The sequence below is a fragment of the Meriones unguiculatus genome, chromosome 6, assembly GCF_030254825.1.
Source record: "Meriones unguiculatus strain TT.TT164.6M chromosome 6, Bangor_MerUng_6.1, whole genome shotgun sequence".
NCBI lineage: Eukaryota > Metazoa > Chordata > Mammalia > Rodentia > Muridae > Meriones > Meriones unguiculatus.
Window position 1 is genome coordinate 23,392,116 of NC_083354.1, and position 17,184 is coordinate 23,409,299.

A 17,184-nucleotide genomic window follows, 5' to 3' on the forward strand; every position below is an offset into this window, starting at 1 on the left:
TCCTGCCTGTAACCCCCCAAACACTGAGGTACAGGTCTGTACCACCACACCCAGATATATGAGGTGCTGAGGACTGAGCCCAGGGCTTCATGCGTTGAAAGGCAAGTACTTTACCAACTGAACTGTGCCACTAGACCCAGAGTGCAAGTTTTATCTCTTACCTGGATTAGGACTCGAGCATCCAACCTAACTGCTATCCTAAGTGCTGTCACAGTAGCCAGAAGGAGCTGATCACATCATTTCTCAGCTGTGGCTTCCCAGCATCTGCAGAATGACTATTCAGAGAAGGCCTACTCTGCTCTAGCTCCGGCAATCGCTAACCTACCACCTGCTCCTGCTGCTGTGCTACAGCTTCTTCCCTCCAACAGGTGTTTGCTCGCTTTGGCAGCCCTTTCTTCCTTGATCAGCTCAGCAAACTTTTCTTCAAATTTCAGCCAGTGTGCTTCTGCCCTGTGAAGACCTTCCTGAGCCACAGATAGCCGACCTGATCAACTTGTCCTCTGGGCTGACCTAACCTCATGCATCCTGTCCAGTCTACTTTGCATCTGACTTTAAAGACTGCAGCTACCTCTTCTATTCACATGGCCCAGAGAGATAGCAGATGTCTCTGAAGTGGAAATGAAACCAACTGGGTCAACAGTAATGTTAAGTACAGAGTTGGAGGCTGAGAACAAAGGCTCCAAACAAAGAAACAGCAAAGTGAGAAGAAGGAGCAGCAGTAAGTAGTAAGAAGTTAAGTAGTGAGAAGTAGGAGACAATGGCCGCTGTAAATATTTTGAGCTTGAGGCTGACAGTGCCTTGGAGAACTGGAACTACAAAAAATGTGAGGGACACCGCTGAGACTGCAGCCCAGACCTGCAGATCTAGGAGTCTGAACCCACTATAGACGAAGAAACACAAAGAGTGAGCACAGACAACAAGAGAAAGCATAGGACATTCTGGAAACTGAGGCAAGAAAAAGTAAAAATAAGATGATAAACAGAAAAGCTGTCAGAGAAAAGCCTGAAAATACACAGCAGCAACATCACTGTAGTCGAGGGAAAGCTTACAAAAGGAAGATGGTTGTATGGCCTATGACTGACTGACTGAACAAAGGGAAAACATGGAGTTTTCCATTCAGAGCTGCTAATGACACTATACTTACTTTAGTCCATATAAATGTTTGTTTTCCTTGGGCTGAGAAAGTTGAGTTCAAGTCCTTAAACACTCTGAGGTCCTCCATGTATGAACTGAGCATCAGAAAGCTCAGGAGTGCTCCAACACCACTCAAAGATACCCACAACAGCAGAACAACAACATCAAACAAGTAAGACCTGGTCTGGGTTGTACCTGAAATGGGACCCAACTGTGCCATTTTCCCTAGCCACGGGAGAGGTTCTGGGCCAGGCTCAAAGAGAGACATCATGAGGTTTGATTTCTTCTTGCTGTCAGCTTGGGAGTAGAGCATTCCATGCCATTCAGGACTAGAGGGAGAGAAGGTGGAAAATCAGAACGTCAAGCCTAGGACTGCCTAGTTAAAGACGTCTAGGTTCTGTTTTTCTACAGACTTAAGGTATTTTAGGTCAGGCATATCACTCTTACCACAGCCAAATCTTAAACCCAAAAATGTTTATAATATTTCCAACTCTTTGAGATACATAGTATTAGACAAAACTGTGAGTGTGATGTGTGTGTCAAAAGCAGTTTAACAGACAAAAAGTGTGAAAACACAGCAAGTAGTAGCCCAGGTGCCTAGGGGTAAAAGCTGAAGCCCTCAAGTCTCTGTAGTTGCCTCCTGGAGTCACAGCAGCAACACCACAGGCAAGGTGCCCAACACAGCGAGAAAGGGCCCTAGTAATTCCCAGTCAGTCAGTGGGAGCTGGAGGGCTAAGAAACAGAGCAGGGCTATTAAAGGCACTTGTCCATCTTCCACGAGATCAGGGTTTGGTTCTCAGCACCCATGCTTGGAAGGCCACAACCACATGTAATTCCAGTTCTGCCCTTTGGCCTCCATGGGCACCAGCTCTCACTTGAACATGCACACACACACATGCACACACAAAATTAAAGATAAAATTAATCTAAAAGAGAAAGAAAGAAAAAAAAAAAACAACTGTACTCTTCTTGAATTTTCATTCAAGCAGAGATGCAGACATGTTTTCTTGATTAATTTTAACCCCTGATCTTTCCTCTCTTCAAAGGCGTCAAGAAATAGAGCACATAGTATTAAAGGCACTTGTTGACCCTGCGGAGAATCAGGCTGAGGAAAACTGGTGGAGGATGGTTGGTCTAGCTGTAATCCCAGTACTCTGGAGGCTGAGGCAGCTGGCTCACGGGTGTGAGGCTAGCTTGCATCACAAAACAAAATTCTCTCTCAAAACATCAATATATGTCTAAAAAAACTAAAAGAGGAGCAGCCAGGCACAGTTTCACATGCCTGTAATCCCAGCACTTGAGGAAGCAGAGGCAGGCAGATCCCTGTGAGTTCGAGGTCAGCCTGATCGATCTACAATGTGAGTCCACAACAGCCAGGGCTACACAGAGAAACCTGTCTCAAAAAACCAAAATAAGTAAATAAGAGAGGAAAACAGAGAATGCATTATGTCATAAAATCAACGTAATTAGAAAGTTTGTTTCACAATTACTTTGCAGGATGAATAAAGGAGAAGGTAATGGCTGTGGTAAGAGTACGGCAGGAAAGAAAAGCTGACTATGATTTTCCATTTCTTTCATTAATGTCTGTAAAACATTTCATTTTGTAGTTCCCTTTGGGCCAACCAAATACAATAAAATCTTCCTACCCTAGTTGAACAATTGCCACCATTCCTTCCACTTTCAGGCTACCATGGAGCAGCACACAGAAGTTGGGTATTTTGCCAGCAATCTGATTGGCTGAATTTTCATCTTCATTGTCATCAGTGATGCCAGTACCCACCTCATCACCTTCTGTAAAACAGGTGAGCATGAGATTAGCTGCAAAACTCTAAACTCTTGACTGCTTCTTGCCTTGAAGGGAAAATACATGGAGCTATAAAGGAATATTAAAACAAGTTACAAAAACACAGTTTTCTAATAAACATCCATATAAGAACTTTTTAAATATTAATCCCATGTATATGAAATATACAGAAAAGGCAACCTACAGAGAGAAGGGATATTAGGATCCATGGTTAATAGGGTTTCTTTTGATGGATAATAACCAAGTTCTGAAATGGATGGTGATGATGACAGTACAAACTCTGTTACTATACTTTGGGCCTGATGTTGTGGTGCATGTCTTTAATCCTTGCACTTGGGAGACAAAGTTAGGAAGATCTCTGTAAATTCAAGGCCAGCTTAGCCTACAAACAGATTTCCAGGAAAGCCAGGTTGTTAGACAAAGAAACCCTGTCTTGGGGAAAAAAAAAAGATACCACTTAATTATAATCTTTATCTTAAAAAAAAAATGCACGTGTACATGTTCATGTGGTGTGCGGATGCATGTGCATATGTGTGTGTGTGGAGGCCAGAGGACAATCTCAAGTGTCATTCTTAGAAATGAACCCACTTTCAGCAGGTTTCTAGTTGGCTTGGAGCTTACTAGCCAGGCTACATGGGCTGAGCCTCAGAGCCCCTCCTGGCTCTGCCTCCACGGTGGGATTACACGCTTTTTTTTTTCCCCACCCTATCTGGATTTTCTCTCTGCAACATTTATTTGTTTATTACTGAGACCCATTTATTCCAGAGTAGCTGACCTACAAGTTTGTCACCACTCAGCTTTACACAGATGCTGGAGACTCAACTCAGGTCCTCATGCTAGCAAGGCAAGCGCTTTATCACTTTATTAATGACATCATTTCCCAGCCTGTTTAAAAAACAAACACACCTTTTTTGGGTGGGGGGGCACAGGGGAATGCTGGGTGTCACACTTAGGTCTTTAGACTTTATAGATACATACTTTATTACTGAGCTCATTTCTTAACTCTAATAATCCACTTTATGGTTCATAAATTATAGCTTGTAAGAGCTGTATATAAAAATGATTCTGCAGCATTCCTGTAGAAAATTCAGTGAGATGCCAGCTGGAGGCTTGAAATCAGACACAGAAGTGTCAGGTGTGGTCTAGGCTGACAGCCCTCACACTGCAGACACAGGTTCAAACATACACAGTGGCTTCTCCAGGAACTTCCCGACTCCAGGTCTCCCACACACTACTGTAGGTGGGTCTTCTTACAATTAACTTTCCTCTAAGAATATCCATCTGCCCTCTTGTCCAGAGACTCTTCACTTCCATAGGAGGAATCTTCCGGCATAGCTTGGTATTCAATGAACATTAAAATACAGCCCTGGCCCGCCTTCCCTTACTAGTCCTCATGTGACACCTGCCCCCACACTCTGCTTATTTTCTGTCTTTGCAATTACACGTAAGTTCAGAAACACAATGATCCCGATAAGCTGCTATGGGTGAATGTCAAGATTTTGCATGTGAACTAGGCACAGTGGCTCATCCTGTAATCTCAGCACTCGGGAGGCTAAGGCAGAGAGACTGTTCTGGGTGTGAGGCCAGCCTATGGTACAAAATAAAAGTCCATTAAAATGATTTTTGCTGTGACTGCGTGCTCACGGATGCTCCTTGCTCCCACTGAGATATGAGGTGCTCCCTTGACTCAGGAGGGGGATGTCCGACTTGCTACGTTTCTTTAAGAGAGCTGGTGAATATAAGGTAGATGGCCAGCGTAGCGCACAGAAAATGAACATTGCAAAGAGCTAGAGGTCGGCATACTTCAAAGAAATGCCGAACTTGAGGACATGACGTCACAATTCCTAGGGAGGCACAATCGGCACTGAAGCATCACAAGCGGGAGTCGTGACATACTCAATCATGTTCCGTGTTTATGACATGCTTAGAACGAGAAAAACGAAGCAGGGGTGTCCTTTCTCCCTTTCCTCCCCGTGTGTTCCTATTAAGAAAAGGCTAGATAGGAATCCCAGAGCTGTCACCTCTGAAGAGGACTTCCACCATGAGTCCACACACGATGTAATGTGTCAAAAGTTTTCACAGCATAAGGCAGCATGTTATCTATTCTGGGATCTGAAGCAACAATTTCTAAAATCCAATTCAGTAACCGTTTTTCCCTTTAAATTCTGCCCAGTGGGCCAGCTTGGCACCTGATACTGAAAACATATGCTTCATGTAAGCCAATGGTGTAAGAAGAGAACTCACCTTTGTTAAGGGCTATGGGTAAGACCAAATGCCTGGACAAAACTGGAGGGCTAGAAATATCAGCTATGTCAATAAAGCCCACTATTTCCAAATCTGTAAGGGAAGAGTCAATACAGAATTATTCACAATGGGAAAATTTCAAATATAAAAACCGAGAAAATTGTTAAAATTTTCTGAGGATCATGAATAATTTTCATGTTAAGTAGCTCCTACTATAATGACTTTTATTTGATGAATTCAAGTTATTGGTTTTTTGAGACAGGGTATCTCTGTGTAGCCTTGCTGTCCTGGACTTGCTTTGTAGACCAGGCTGGCCTCGAACTCACAAATTCAAGTATTATAACAAAACTAGGTAAACTTTTCTTTTTCTTTTTTTTTTAAATGAAGCTAAGACCTTAGCCCAAGGCAAAAGCTTAAAGGTCAAATTCCTCTGTATAATCAAGGACAGTAAGGTCACAGGGAATATTAAAATTAAGAACCTCCAACAACCTTATTCTGCCTTTGGAAAGTAAAGCTACAGATTTAAAAGCACACCTTTGGGGTGGGGAGATGACAGTAGTTAAGAGTGCTTGAGCATGAGGGCTCCAGTTAGCTAGCGTCTCCAGCAAGCACTTCCACAAAAGACCAGGGTGTAACGGGATGTCCCAATCCTGTAACTTGAGGATTGGGAGATACTGACAGGGGGATCCTGAGACTGCTGGCTGGCTAGCTAACAAGGGCGATGAAATAAGAGCTTGTGGTTAGTGAGACCTTGTCGTGAGGCAGTAAGGCAGGTAATGACAGAGGAGACCCCTAATGTCTTCTTCTGGCCTCTACAGGCACCTGCATGGGTACATGCTCCTGGCACACACCACATCCATACCCAGGCAGAGTATTTCCTTGAGAAACAAAAACACCCTGTACAGAATCAACACAATAGCGGTTTCTTCTCTTTCAACAGCTACACTATAGCCAGAAAGTATTTCCTAAGAACCTGAAACAAACAAAAGTTCATGGGTGGGTGTGGAGACCTACACCTTTAACCCCGGTGCCTAAGAGGCTAAACTGGTGGGGTCCCTGGCTGGCCAGAGCTACTGAGTGAGGCCCTGTCTCAAAAACAAATAAATTAAACTTAAACCAAATTCTAATAAAATATTTGATTGTATAATGAACCCCAAAACTTTGAAAACACTAAAAACTGTATAGAAAATAGATTCCTTACTATTATTCATAGAAGGAAAACTAACAGTATTTACTGAGCTGTTTTTCAATTTTTCTTCAAAGTATATTCACAAGCACAGCCGTATCAGCAAACAATTTTGAAATACCAGAATCATGGCGAATAATCACTCTTCTAACACACCAGGGAAGTACTTCCTGAAGACCTACTGTCAGCACCCCCTTGCTGAGCATCTAACAGCTGATGGCTCTCACGTGAGGAGAAAGGTGCTTAGAACAAACATTTTGGTGATTTAGGGAGAAGTTACACAAGTATCATATTAAGACTAAAAGTTTATATTGGAAATAAAAGATATTCAAAGAAAGGGCAGGAGGAAGTAGAGCTTAATTGGTCTGAAGACAAGCAAACCTTTAGGTGCAGTTCACTCTGCTCTGTCAGTTAATCTAACTGGCTACCTTCCTTCCAGACAGCCAAACGCTAAAGGCACAAAAGCAAGATGCCAGCTCACAGGCTTTCATTCTAAAATCCCTACAACCCAACAATGCACATTTATTTACTACACACTCACTTTTAATCATTTATTGACTGGGCAATTATCTGTGGAACATCTAGTGAGTGTCAGACTGTGCCACACCAGGTATCAAAATACCAATAGCGATGCCAGCTATCCCTAAGAGCTCTGCCTTGCATTCGCCACTCAAGTAGTCCTCCAGTCAAAGGAAGACAGTTTTCTCTCCTGCAGTTTTTCAATTCAATAAATTCAGCTAAGCATGGCATCAACAAACATGCAATAGATCAAAGCCGTAGGATGCAAAAAGCATTTTGTCTTAGCCATAACACAAGAAGCAGAGCTGGAGTGGTTCAGCCTTAGTGGCTGACTGGTTTATTCCTCAGACCTTCTCATCGAGGACTGGAAAAAGCAACTTCGAGGGCCACAGAGCCAAGTCTGGAAGACAGCTCTTCATATCCCTTAGTTACGATGCTAATCAATCTCAGTGTCTTTACCAAAAATCAGCTCAGCTGGGAGAACACTAGATTGAAGAATCACTTTGTCACTGCAGGTCAATCTGGCCATTACTTCTAACTCTCCGAATATGTATAGTGACTTAGGATTGAAAATTAACTCAATTATCTCACCATAAAAGATAATAACCTGCTATCTCTTAGGTACGTTAAAGATAACAAAAAAAAAAAAAAAAAGAAGGAAATTTCAAAAAAGTTACCTGTGTTAATGACTTTAGGGATAGGATCAATTTCTTCATCTATAACAAAAGGTTCTGGCCTGGGGAAGACTTGTACATCAGCTGTTAGGTGGCCACACTTGAGAACAGCATGGAAAGGCGTGTATGCCAGATCTATCAGCTTTCTGCAATGTTACAGAACAGTGAGATGACGCACTGATTCTAACACTAAACCTGAGCATTTGTAATACAGAATATAAGCTGTGATAAGATTTTAAATCAGAGAAGGCCCAAACCAATTTAACCTTTGAAACTGCTGAACCATTATAAGAAAGTCAGTTTTCAGGCTAGTATTAATAGACTTAGCAATGTTTAATTTGAAAATGAATTAACTTTTCAAATAACTACTTCCAATCATTTTATCTGAGAAATGGACCCTTGGGGAAAATTAAATCACACAACCAGCAATAATAAAACAGATATTCTTCCTGGCTGTCAAACTACAATGTGGATTAACTATAAAGGTGAAAGGCTTTACACATATACTCACCCAAACATTGACTGTACATTTTTCAAACACAGGGGCCCATCAATAGTAAAAATTTGCCCTTCACCATTATTTAAGTCTATGAGTCGTTCAAGGCATTCCAAAGAATCGGTGCTCTGAAGCTGCAAAGCAAAAGAGATGACCCCTTTAAGGTGACACAAATCATTCTCAGTACACCAAGACTAACGCAGGTGAGTCTTCCTGCTGCATGACACCAGCAGGAAATGACCGAGATGGGTTTCTTAACAGAAAATGACAAAGAAATAACCACAACCTGACTCAGGGCTAAAGAGTAAAACAATAAAGGAATGACAGCAGTGGTGCCATTCAGACAGGAGGAGAATGGAAACACCCCCAGGGAAGCCCAGCTAGCCTCTTCCTAGCAAGGTGCTTCTAATATTGTTTGGAAAAACCATCATCTATAGTTTTCTTTTCTTCTTCTGAGACAGGGTTTCTCTACGTAACCCTGGCTGGCCTGCAACTTGCTATCAAGCCTGGGCTGGCTCCAAACTCAGAGGCCTATTTGCCTCTCATCTACATTTTATAACAACAAATGAAGTGAAGAACAGGCTTGAGAAGGTTATTTAACAAGCCTGAGAGTAACGTTATTTTATTAAAAAACTAAAGCACATATACTCTTTCAACATTTATGCTAGAATGGATATAAAAATTCCCAAATAAGGGACATAATTAACACCCAAAACAACACCTGGATCCTCCACAACCCAGCAGCAGGAAGAAAGACAACACCGGCTATATTCCTGAGTTGTGTCTCACCTCTGAGTGTCAATGAACATTTGAGATGCAGAGTCTTTCTAAGTTGTAACCAGCCTCAGTTGAAACCAAAGGAGACAATGTTATGACACACATAAAAATGCATTCAAATGTACCAACAAAGAGCCCAAGTCCTAAAATTTAGTTAATGAGACCAAACAGAGTAAAAAGTATTACCTCCTCCAAGTTAGCCATGCACATGACATATAACTTAGACGGGAAAGGAAAGGGGAGTGGAAATCTGTTGCTCTCACTTCTTTGATTCTGAGTAGCTAAGGAATGTCGCAGAGACCCTCTGCCAATGCCAAGACAGCCATCAGTCACCAGCACAACCTGTTTGTAAAAACAAGAGGATTGTACATTAAATCTTTATTATGTCTTTCTTTTTAATTATTTCTGATGAAAGTTACTCTCAGAGCAGGTTTACTCAGGTTGGAAAGCAGCATCTGTGGGTGATGCAAACATTCTATGTTTATATACTTATAGAGTAGAGTATCTTCTATTCTTTGATTAGTTCAGATTATAAAAGTTGTGGGTTTTTTTTTTTTATCACATCCATTCTCCTTACTCTCCTTCTCCATCTCTCCCCAGGCTACCCCAAAACATTCTTAATTTTATTTCCTCCTCTACCTCTCTATATTTTTAAAATCACTTATTGAGTATGATTCCTAGAGAATCTTTTTGTTTTTCTTTCCTCCTTCATTTTATTTAATTATTATTATTTTATTTAATTATTATTATTTTGTTTTTTAAAGGCAGGGTCTCACTTTAAAGCTCTTGCTGGCCTGGGACTCACTATGTAGACCAGGCTGGCCTCTACCTCAGAGAGATCTGCCTGCCTCTGGGAATAGAAGTATGTACCACCATACTCAGCTCTAATTATTTTTTAAAAGTTTACCTTTGAACATTTCAAGGAAAAAAGCAATCAGAGCCAATTTTACTTAACTGCACTAAAACCAGAACCCCAACTCTCAGGTGAGATTTAGCACTTAAGCACTGGAATAAGAGAAAACTAAGACTCATTTGTATGTGTCCCTAGAAGAAGCAGCCCAAAAGTCTGAATTTTGGCTACATTATTTTTAAAGATGATAAATCATCTATTTTTGGCCAACTAAAAAGACAGCTGCTTTAAAAATGTGTTGGTACTGGACACACGCCTGTGATCCCAGCACTCAGGGAGGCACACACAGGTGGATTGCTGTGAGTTCGAGGGCAGCCTGGTCTACAAAGCAAGTCCAGGAGAGCAAAAGCTACACAGAGAATTCCTGACTTGAAAAACCAAAACCAAACAAACAAATAAAATGCATCTGATACTTTTTCTTGTCCTTCTGACTTTTACATGTAAAAATATCTGAGGCCATTTTGGCAGCAGTCATCAAGACCTTAAAAAAAAAAACAACGCGTATTTACCATGTAATTTGAAAAGGCCAATAAAACACATGGTATCTGAAAAGCCAATTTTTTCTTTTGATTGTGAAGCCCTGAGTGGACTTCCTAAGCACCCTGAAAGAAGATTAATTTGGTTCTATTTAGCCTGGTAGGTGGCTGCACCAGTACTTGCACTGGCTTCTGCAGCCTAAGATGCTGAATGCAGGTCCCCCGGAAGGATGTCATCTTTTGAGAGGCTAGTCATTTGACTACAAGGCAATTTCTTCTTCTAGGAACCAACAATTTCTTCTACTAGCTTTCATAGACGCTGCTGTATGTGTATGCTTACACAGGCACACGTGTGCGGCAGTCAGCGGACACCTCTACAGAGTCTGTTCTCCCCTTTCGCCCTTACCTGGGTCTGTGTGCTAAACTCAGGCTCTCAAAGCACGCACCTTGCCCACTAAGCTCCTCCCCAGCTGCAGATGCTGTCTTTATGATAAATCACATGCAACGCCAGAATAAAACAGACTTTACTCTATAATGAAGATGCAATTCAGCTGTCCAAAAGCTGTTGGTTTAAAAAATCCATATTTAAATAAATGATGTTAAATGACTATAAAATCACCAATAAACCTCATTTCTCATACAGTGCTTTGATTCACTTAGCAAGTCTAAGTAGATTTTGGCCCTCTGACACAGTTCATCTCCAATATGGGTTTTTCTTTTCCCCCTTAAAAAAACAAACTAAACAAAAAACTAAATAAAACATCAACAGGCAAAGTCTGCATGGGACAAAAGTCTGGCTTTTAGAGTCAGTTCTATCCCTCTGACCACAGAAGAGTAAAATGAAACTGCTGCCTGCTGACTACGAGTTCAGAAGATGCTGACAAAACAAACAAAACAAAACAAAAAAACAAACTTCATTTATTCAGTTTATTATTAGAAAAATCAGATATTCACTTGAATAGTCCAGGCATGCATATGGTGCACAGACATATATACAGGCAAGGGAAACAGCACCTATAAAGTTATATACTGTTTTCCCGAAAAGAATTAATCTAACGGCATTTTCTGTCGTCTGGAATATATTTGTTTTTAATTTTTATGTGTGTGTCTGATTGCCTGCATGTATATATATGTATCATAGGTGTGTCTGATGCCAGAGGAAGACAAAAGAGGACATCCATCAGATCTCCTGGAGCAGGAGTTATAGTTGTGAGTTGAACTGTGGGTACTAACCCAACCTAGGTCCTCTGCACAAACAGCAAGTGTCCTTTCTTTTTTTACAAAGATTTACTTATCATGTATACAGTGTCCTGCCTGCATGGACACCTGCACACTAGAAGAGGGCGCCAGATCTCCTTATAGACAGTTGTGAGCCACCATGTGGCTGCTGGGAACTGAACTGCTGGAAGAGAACTCAGTGCTCTTACGCTCTGAGCCTTCTCCAGCCCCTTTTGCTGTCCTCTCTTGACCAGTGTTTACTGAAGTGATCCGACTTAGCTGTCTAGAGTAATGCAGGGAATTTATGTACCCAAGAGTTCAAGCAGTCTGGTTTTCACTGTCGTAAAGAGTTTGGCTTTTTTTCCTCCCCAAAGTTTGACTTGGGATATAATTTTCACGCAACAAAATGGAGCGTTTTTAGTATAGAGTTCTGACCACTGCATTTGATTTTGTAAGGGCCCCACAATCTAGAGAACAAGCAGCTCTGCCACCCCCTACATCTTCTGTCTCTCCATCAGCTTCTGGCCTCCCTCACTGCCAGGCCACTTCTATCTTAACTACTGTTGCTGTTTTATTAAATTATTTTTTAATTTTATGTATATTAGTATTTTGCCTGTATGTATGTCTGTGCATCATGTGTGTTCCTAGTGCCCAAGAAAGCTAGAAGAGCGCATCATATCCCTAAGACTGAAGATATAGATGGTTAGAAGCTGCCACATTGGTGCGGGGAATCAAATCTGGTGCACTGAGTCACCCTCACTTGAATTGTACTTGTTTATTTTATGTGTATAAGTGTTTTATCTGTCTGTATGTTTCTGCATCATGTGGATGCCTCATGCCCTTGGATGCCCTGGGACTTGGGGTTACAGATAGTTGTGAGCCAGCTGGGTGCTCTGGAAGAGCAGGCGGTGCTCTTAAATGCCGAGCCACTTCTACTGTTATTGTTTTGTTTTTGTAAGACAGGGTCTCATTTGGTAGCATAGGTTAGTCTCAAACTGGCCATCACTGAGCCTTAGCCTCCTGAGCACTGGTGTTATAGGTGTGTGCTGCATGCCTGGCTTCACAAGTTTACTGTGATTTAAAAAATAAAATACAAATAATGTCACTGAGACTATTAAAGAATTTTGAACTTGACCCTCCATTAAAGTATATTTCATATACTGGGTAAACTGACCCAGAGGCCACACCTTATCCATTGCCTAGTTTTATAAATAAAGCAATACAGTCATGCTCATGCACTTAATACACTAGGGCTGCTATCCTAAGCTAACTGCAGTGTTGAGTGTTACAGAATCCTGCAAAGCCTAAAGACTGAAAGACTGCAGACTGCCATAATTTTCCTGTTAGCAGTATTTGTCTTCTCCTTTTAAATAAGCCACTTCTCAATGCATCTGCTTACACCAGATATCTAATTCTGTCTTCTGCTGCTATTCTGCCTTGATTTGATGCTAATATGGAACCACTGTGGACTCCACAAAAGGAGCAAGAAAGTTTATGATACTTCTCTTCCCACTTCCACACAATTTAGAGTTGAGACAGAAGTTTGCTGAAAAATTCTACACCGAAGTAATGAAGAAGACCAGATTGTAGTGATGTTTACAATTCTATCACTCAAAATTACAATTACCCTTTCCAGGGAGTGCAGTCCTTAAACTCCTTGGTGAGTCCTTTGTCCCTCTACAAACAGTACAATGTAATAAGTCAATTTAATAGTAAGATATTTTCCCTGAAGCATAATTTTGCTGCTTCATGTGCACATTAGCATAATGCAGATTAGATTAGTGTGATGAATTAGAGTGATTCAGGGCCTTTTTCAAAAGAATGGTGTAAATATAGTTTGTGGAATGATGAAGCATGCTGTGTTGAGCTGGAAAAAAAACAAAACAAACAAACAAGCAAGCAAAAAAGCACTCAGCAGTTAATGCTTTTAACTTAGGGTGATGAGAAAGGATTGATTATTACCTGGCAAGGAATTGCTCCACCCCATTCTTGCTGGACAATGTTGCAAACACCAACTAATGCAGACTCCAAGCAGGTTTTGTCATAATCATCCATGTTACTCAGTGCCTCCTTGTTGAATAAAAAATACATGTGCTTACTCTTATTATTTGTGATCAGAAAACACAAAATTTCCAAAGTACAAATGCTACAAAGGGGACACAGAGCCTTGAGAACCCCAAAGCACAGATTCTTTAAAGAAAAACAGTGAGACAGGTCTTCTCAACCATAAAGCACAATTCAATTAGCTTCTTTTATTTCTTCCTCTTATTAGGTGAGAGTGGGCAGTGTCAAGCCTGTTTACGTGGGCTTGCAGGAAAATACTGAAGTCAAGAACAAAAAGCCATCACCAAAATGACAACTTATCAAATCGAATCTTACACACCATTTCCAGCATTTGATGTGCACTTGTGCCACTCCCTCTTCTAAATAAGGAAACCAAGTTGAAGAACGACTAAGTGCCTTTCTCATGAGAGGAGGCAGAGCCTGCCACCTGCAGGCTGCCTTCAGGGTTCCTATTCTAACTGAGACTTCTGAATTCCATACAGCAATTCTCCAAATTTCAGAACATCTGAATATCAGAATCCTTAAGCTTAATCACTTGTAAGAAAGTTCATAAAAGCCAGGCATGGTGGTGTGATGCTTGTAATGCCAGTACACAAGAGGCTGAGGAAGACTGAGAATTGGAGGTTTGCCTGGGTCATACACACACACTTGAGCCCTCAGAGATCAGAGGAGGTTTCAGATTTCTGGGAACTGGGTTACAAACAGTTTTGAGCTGCTACTTGGGTGCTGGGAACTGAATCTTGTTCCTCTGCAAGAGTAGTAAGTGCTCTTAAGTACTCTTAACTGCTGAGTCATTTCTCCAGCCCCTTTTCCATATATATATATATATATATATTATATATACATATATATACACACATATATACATATATATATACACATATATATACATATATATATATATACACACACACATATATATGTATTTTTTTTTTAATTAGCTAAATTGATCCTTGCTTTCTAACTTGCCTAACCTTCATTTAAACTGTTCAGTTTCATTCTACAAATACTGATTACTCAGTGGGGGCAAAGCGCTATGCTAAGCTTTCCTGGAATTGGTAATTTAAAGATGTCAGAAAGTCAACTGTTTAGCATACCACAGAAGAGCCTGGAAGATAACACCTACTGGTCAAGATTTAAAAAGTGTATCTTGGTTTCTGTAAATCAAAGTCATTTGTCAGAGTAAATATAATTTTGGATTTTTATGATAATAATTAAAAACTAAGGACAGTCTATTTTTTTTCCTTAAACTTTATGGAGGCAGAACAAAGTGAAGTTTAAAAATAATGATGTTGAATTCTAGTGTACAGAGCACTATCCTCAGATTCCAGAAAATTGAGAAGAAAAGAAAGCAACATCCCTATCTCATGGCTCTGCCAGAGAAAAGTTAAGACCTTGTTTTCAGTAATAGACTGTACACTTACACACTTATGAAGCAATTCCAAGTTTAAAACGAGTATACAATCATAATACTGTTGTTCTCCCAGTAAATTTGAGCTCCGTCAAAACCTATCCACAGTAACTGATTTGTATGAGTACCTGTAGAGTGTTGTAATCTCTTGTAAAGGGGACCATCAGCTCCCAAAGTGATGAAAAAACCACCAGTGCTGTAAATTCAAGCTTGTAGTTTGTGGCCATGTGTTCAAATAGCATTGTCAAGCCATGGGCAGCCAGGTGCTTCCGCTGATATTCCTCAGAGCCCTCAACAGACACAGGTCGGGTCATGGAAAGGGATACATCCATTACCACCACAGTGGGCATGATGGGATGAGTCTACTATCCCTCAGCACAGAGAGCCAGCTACAACCAGAGAAATGCTGTGGAAAAGAAATAAGGTCTTATATCCTGGGAAGGAAAAAAAAATTTAACAATTTTAACCCATTTTCCAGAAACATGTGGTGGTAAGTCCCACAGAATTAAAGAAGAAAAGCACTGAACCGAGTTCACAGTGAAGGCCTCTCCTAGACACACCTACTAACTGGCATAAATCAAGGACATTAAGTGCAATGCATTAAACTCAGGTAGTCCTTGACTCAGGATTTTCCACTTTTACACAATGTAATACTCCTATATCAATTCCTTAACTGAAGAACTTACTGAAGAACATGTCTAGCCATTGTATGGTATGTATTACCTGACAACTGATGGTTCTTTTTGCTAGTATCTTGATGAATATTGTAGCATTAGTGCAAGGTTCTAATTCCTTTGTGGTTTAATGCCTTTGTTTCAGGAAAAGAAAAATTAAAGAATTTGTAAAAAGTTAAAATTTCCTCATGCTACTCCAACCAAGGACCATTCATGTATATAACCTATAACCCCTGCTCAGACGTAGCCCATGGCAGCTCATTATCCAAATACGTTCCCTAGTAAGGGGAACAGGGACTGTTTCTGACATGAACTCAGTGGCTGGCTCTTTGACCGCCTCCCCCGGATGGGGGAGCAGCCTTGCCAGGCCATAGAGGAGGATAATGCAGCCAGTTCTAATGAGACCGGATAATCTAGGGTCAGATGGAAGGGGAAGAGGACCTCCCCTATCTGTGAACTTGAGAGGGGCATGGGAGGAGAAGAGAGGGAGAGTGGGATTGGGAGGGGAGGAGAGAGAGGACTACAGCTGGGATACAAAGTGAATAAACTGTAATTAATATAAAAAATAAAAATTAAAAAAATTTCCTCATGCAACTGTGTAAATGAATAAAAATATAGAAATGAAAGAAAAGAAGAGCTCCTTAGAATTATGAAATAAGATTCAGTATAGAGAACACATCTCTGTTCTCAAGAATAAAGTTCCCAGACACAGATCTGCTCATGTGTATTCAGATGATCCTCTATTAATCTGCATGCTAGGAATAACACAGATTTAGTAAATATTTATGTATAAAAAAAAGCAGTTCATAATGTGTGTGTGTGTGTGTGTGTGTGTGTGTGTGTGTGCTGCATGCCTGTTCATAAAAATCACATTGTAAGCCAGGAACAGTGGCATATATCTTTAATACAAGAACATGAGAGATAGGTTTGTGAGTCCAAAGCCAATTTGGATTATATAGTGAGTTCTAAGCTAGTCAGAACTATAAAGACTCTGTCTCAAAAAAATAAAATAAAGTTACATGTAAGCCATAGTGGAACATGCTTGTAATCCCAGCCCTCAGGAGGAGACTGAGGATCAGAATTCCAAGGTTATTCTTAGGTACGTAAGGTGTTTGAAGCCAGTATGAGCTATATGAAACCCTGTCTCACAAGACCAAAATAAGAAAAATCACATTGCACACATTATAAATAATCAGGACAAACCCAACAGCTTCAAAAGTCAGTGTTTACTAATTTAACAACAGGCATACTGCCTGTTAGTACATGCTCAACTATAAATGTGTGACTTTCTAGAATTCCTTTTGTGATTAGGTTGTTGGGAACTCAGTACATACCACTTATGGAAACAATGTTATATGTACCAGTTAGGGACTCAGATCTAATAGGAAACGCCTTTTTATCACATAATGGTCACAGATACATCTCAAATATTGTAACATCTCATGTATCCAATATCAATACTTGAATTACTTTTTCAGTCTTTAGCAATCCAAAATGTTGGACAGTATGAAAGAAAATTTTGTTTATTTTTATGCAGTATACGCATCTGTGTGAGTGCATGCCACATATAAGCAGGTGCCGGAGGAGCCAGCAGAGA

The 17,184-nt window shown here is 40.5% G+C and overlaps 1 protein-coding gene across 4 annotated transcripts in view; it reads right to left on the bottom strand.

The window, feature by feature from the left end:
- Ints14 (integrator complex subunit 14) overlaps positions 1-17,184 on the bottom strand; it is a 44,527-nt gene that overhangs the window by 9,746 nt on the left and 17,597 nt on the right. For all 4 annotated transcript variants that reach the window (XM_060384899.1, XM_060384898.1, XM_060384897.1 and 1 more), the window contains exons 3-10: positions 15,042-15,319; positions 13,401-13,508; positions 9,021-9,176; positions 8,073-8,191; positions 7,565-7,707; positions 5,183-5,275; positions 2,781-2,925; positions 1,330-1,463 (exon numbers count right to left, since the gene is read on the bottom strand). In XM_060384899.1, the coding sequence (XP_060240882.1) occupies positions 1,330-1,463; positions 2,781-2,925; positions 5,183-5,275; positions 7,565-7,707; positions 8,073-8,191; positions 9,021-9,176; positions 13,401-13,508; positions 15,042-15,263 (1,120 nt within the window). In that variant the 5' untranslated portion in view covers positions 15,264-15,319. The remainder of the gene's footprint in view (positions 1-1,329; positions 1,464-2,780; positions 2,926-5,182; positions 5,276-7,564; positions 7,708-8,072; positions 8,192-9,020; positions 9,177-13,400; positions 13,509-15,041; positions 15,320-17,184) is intronic.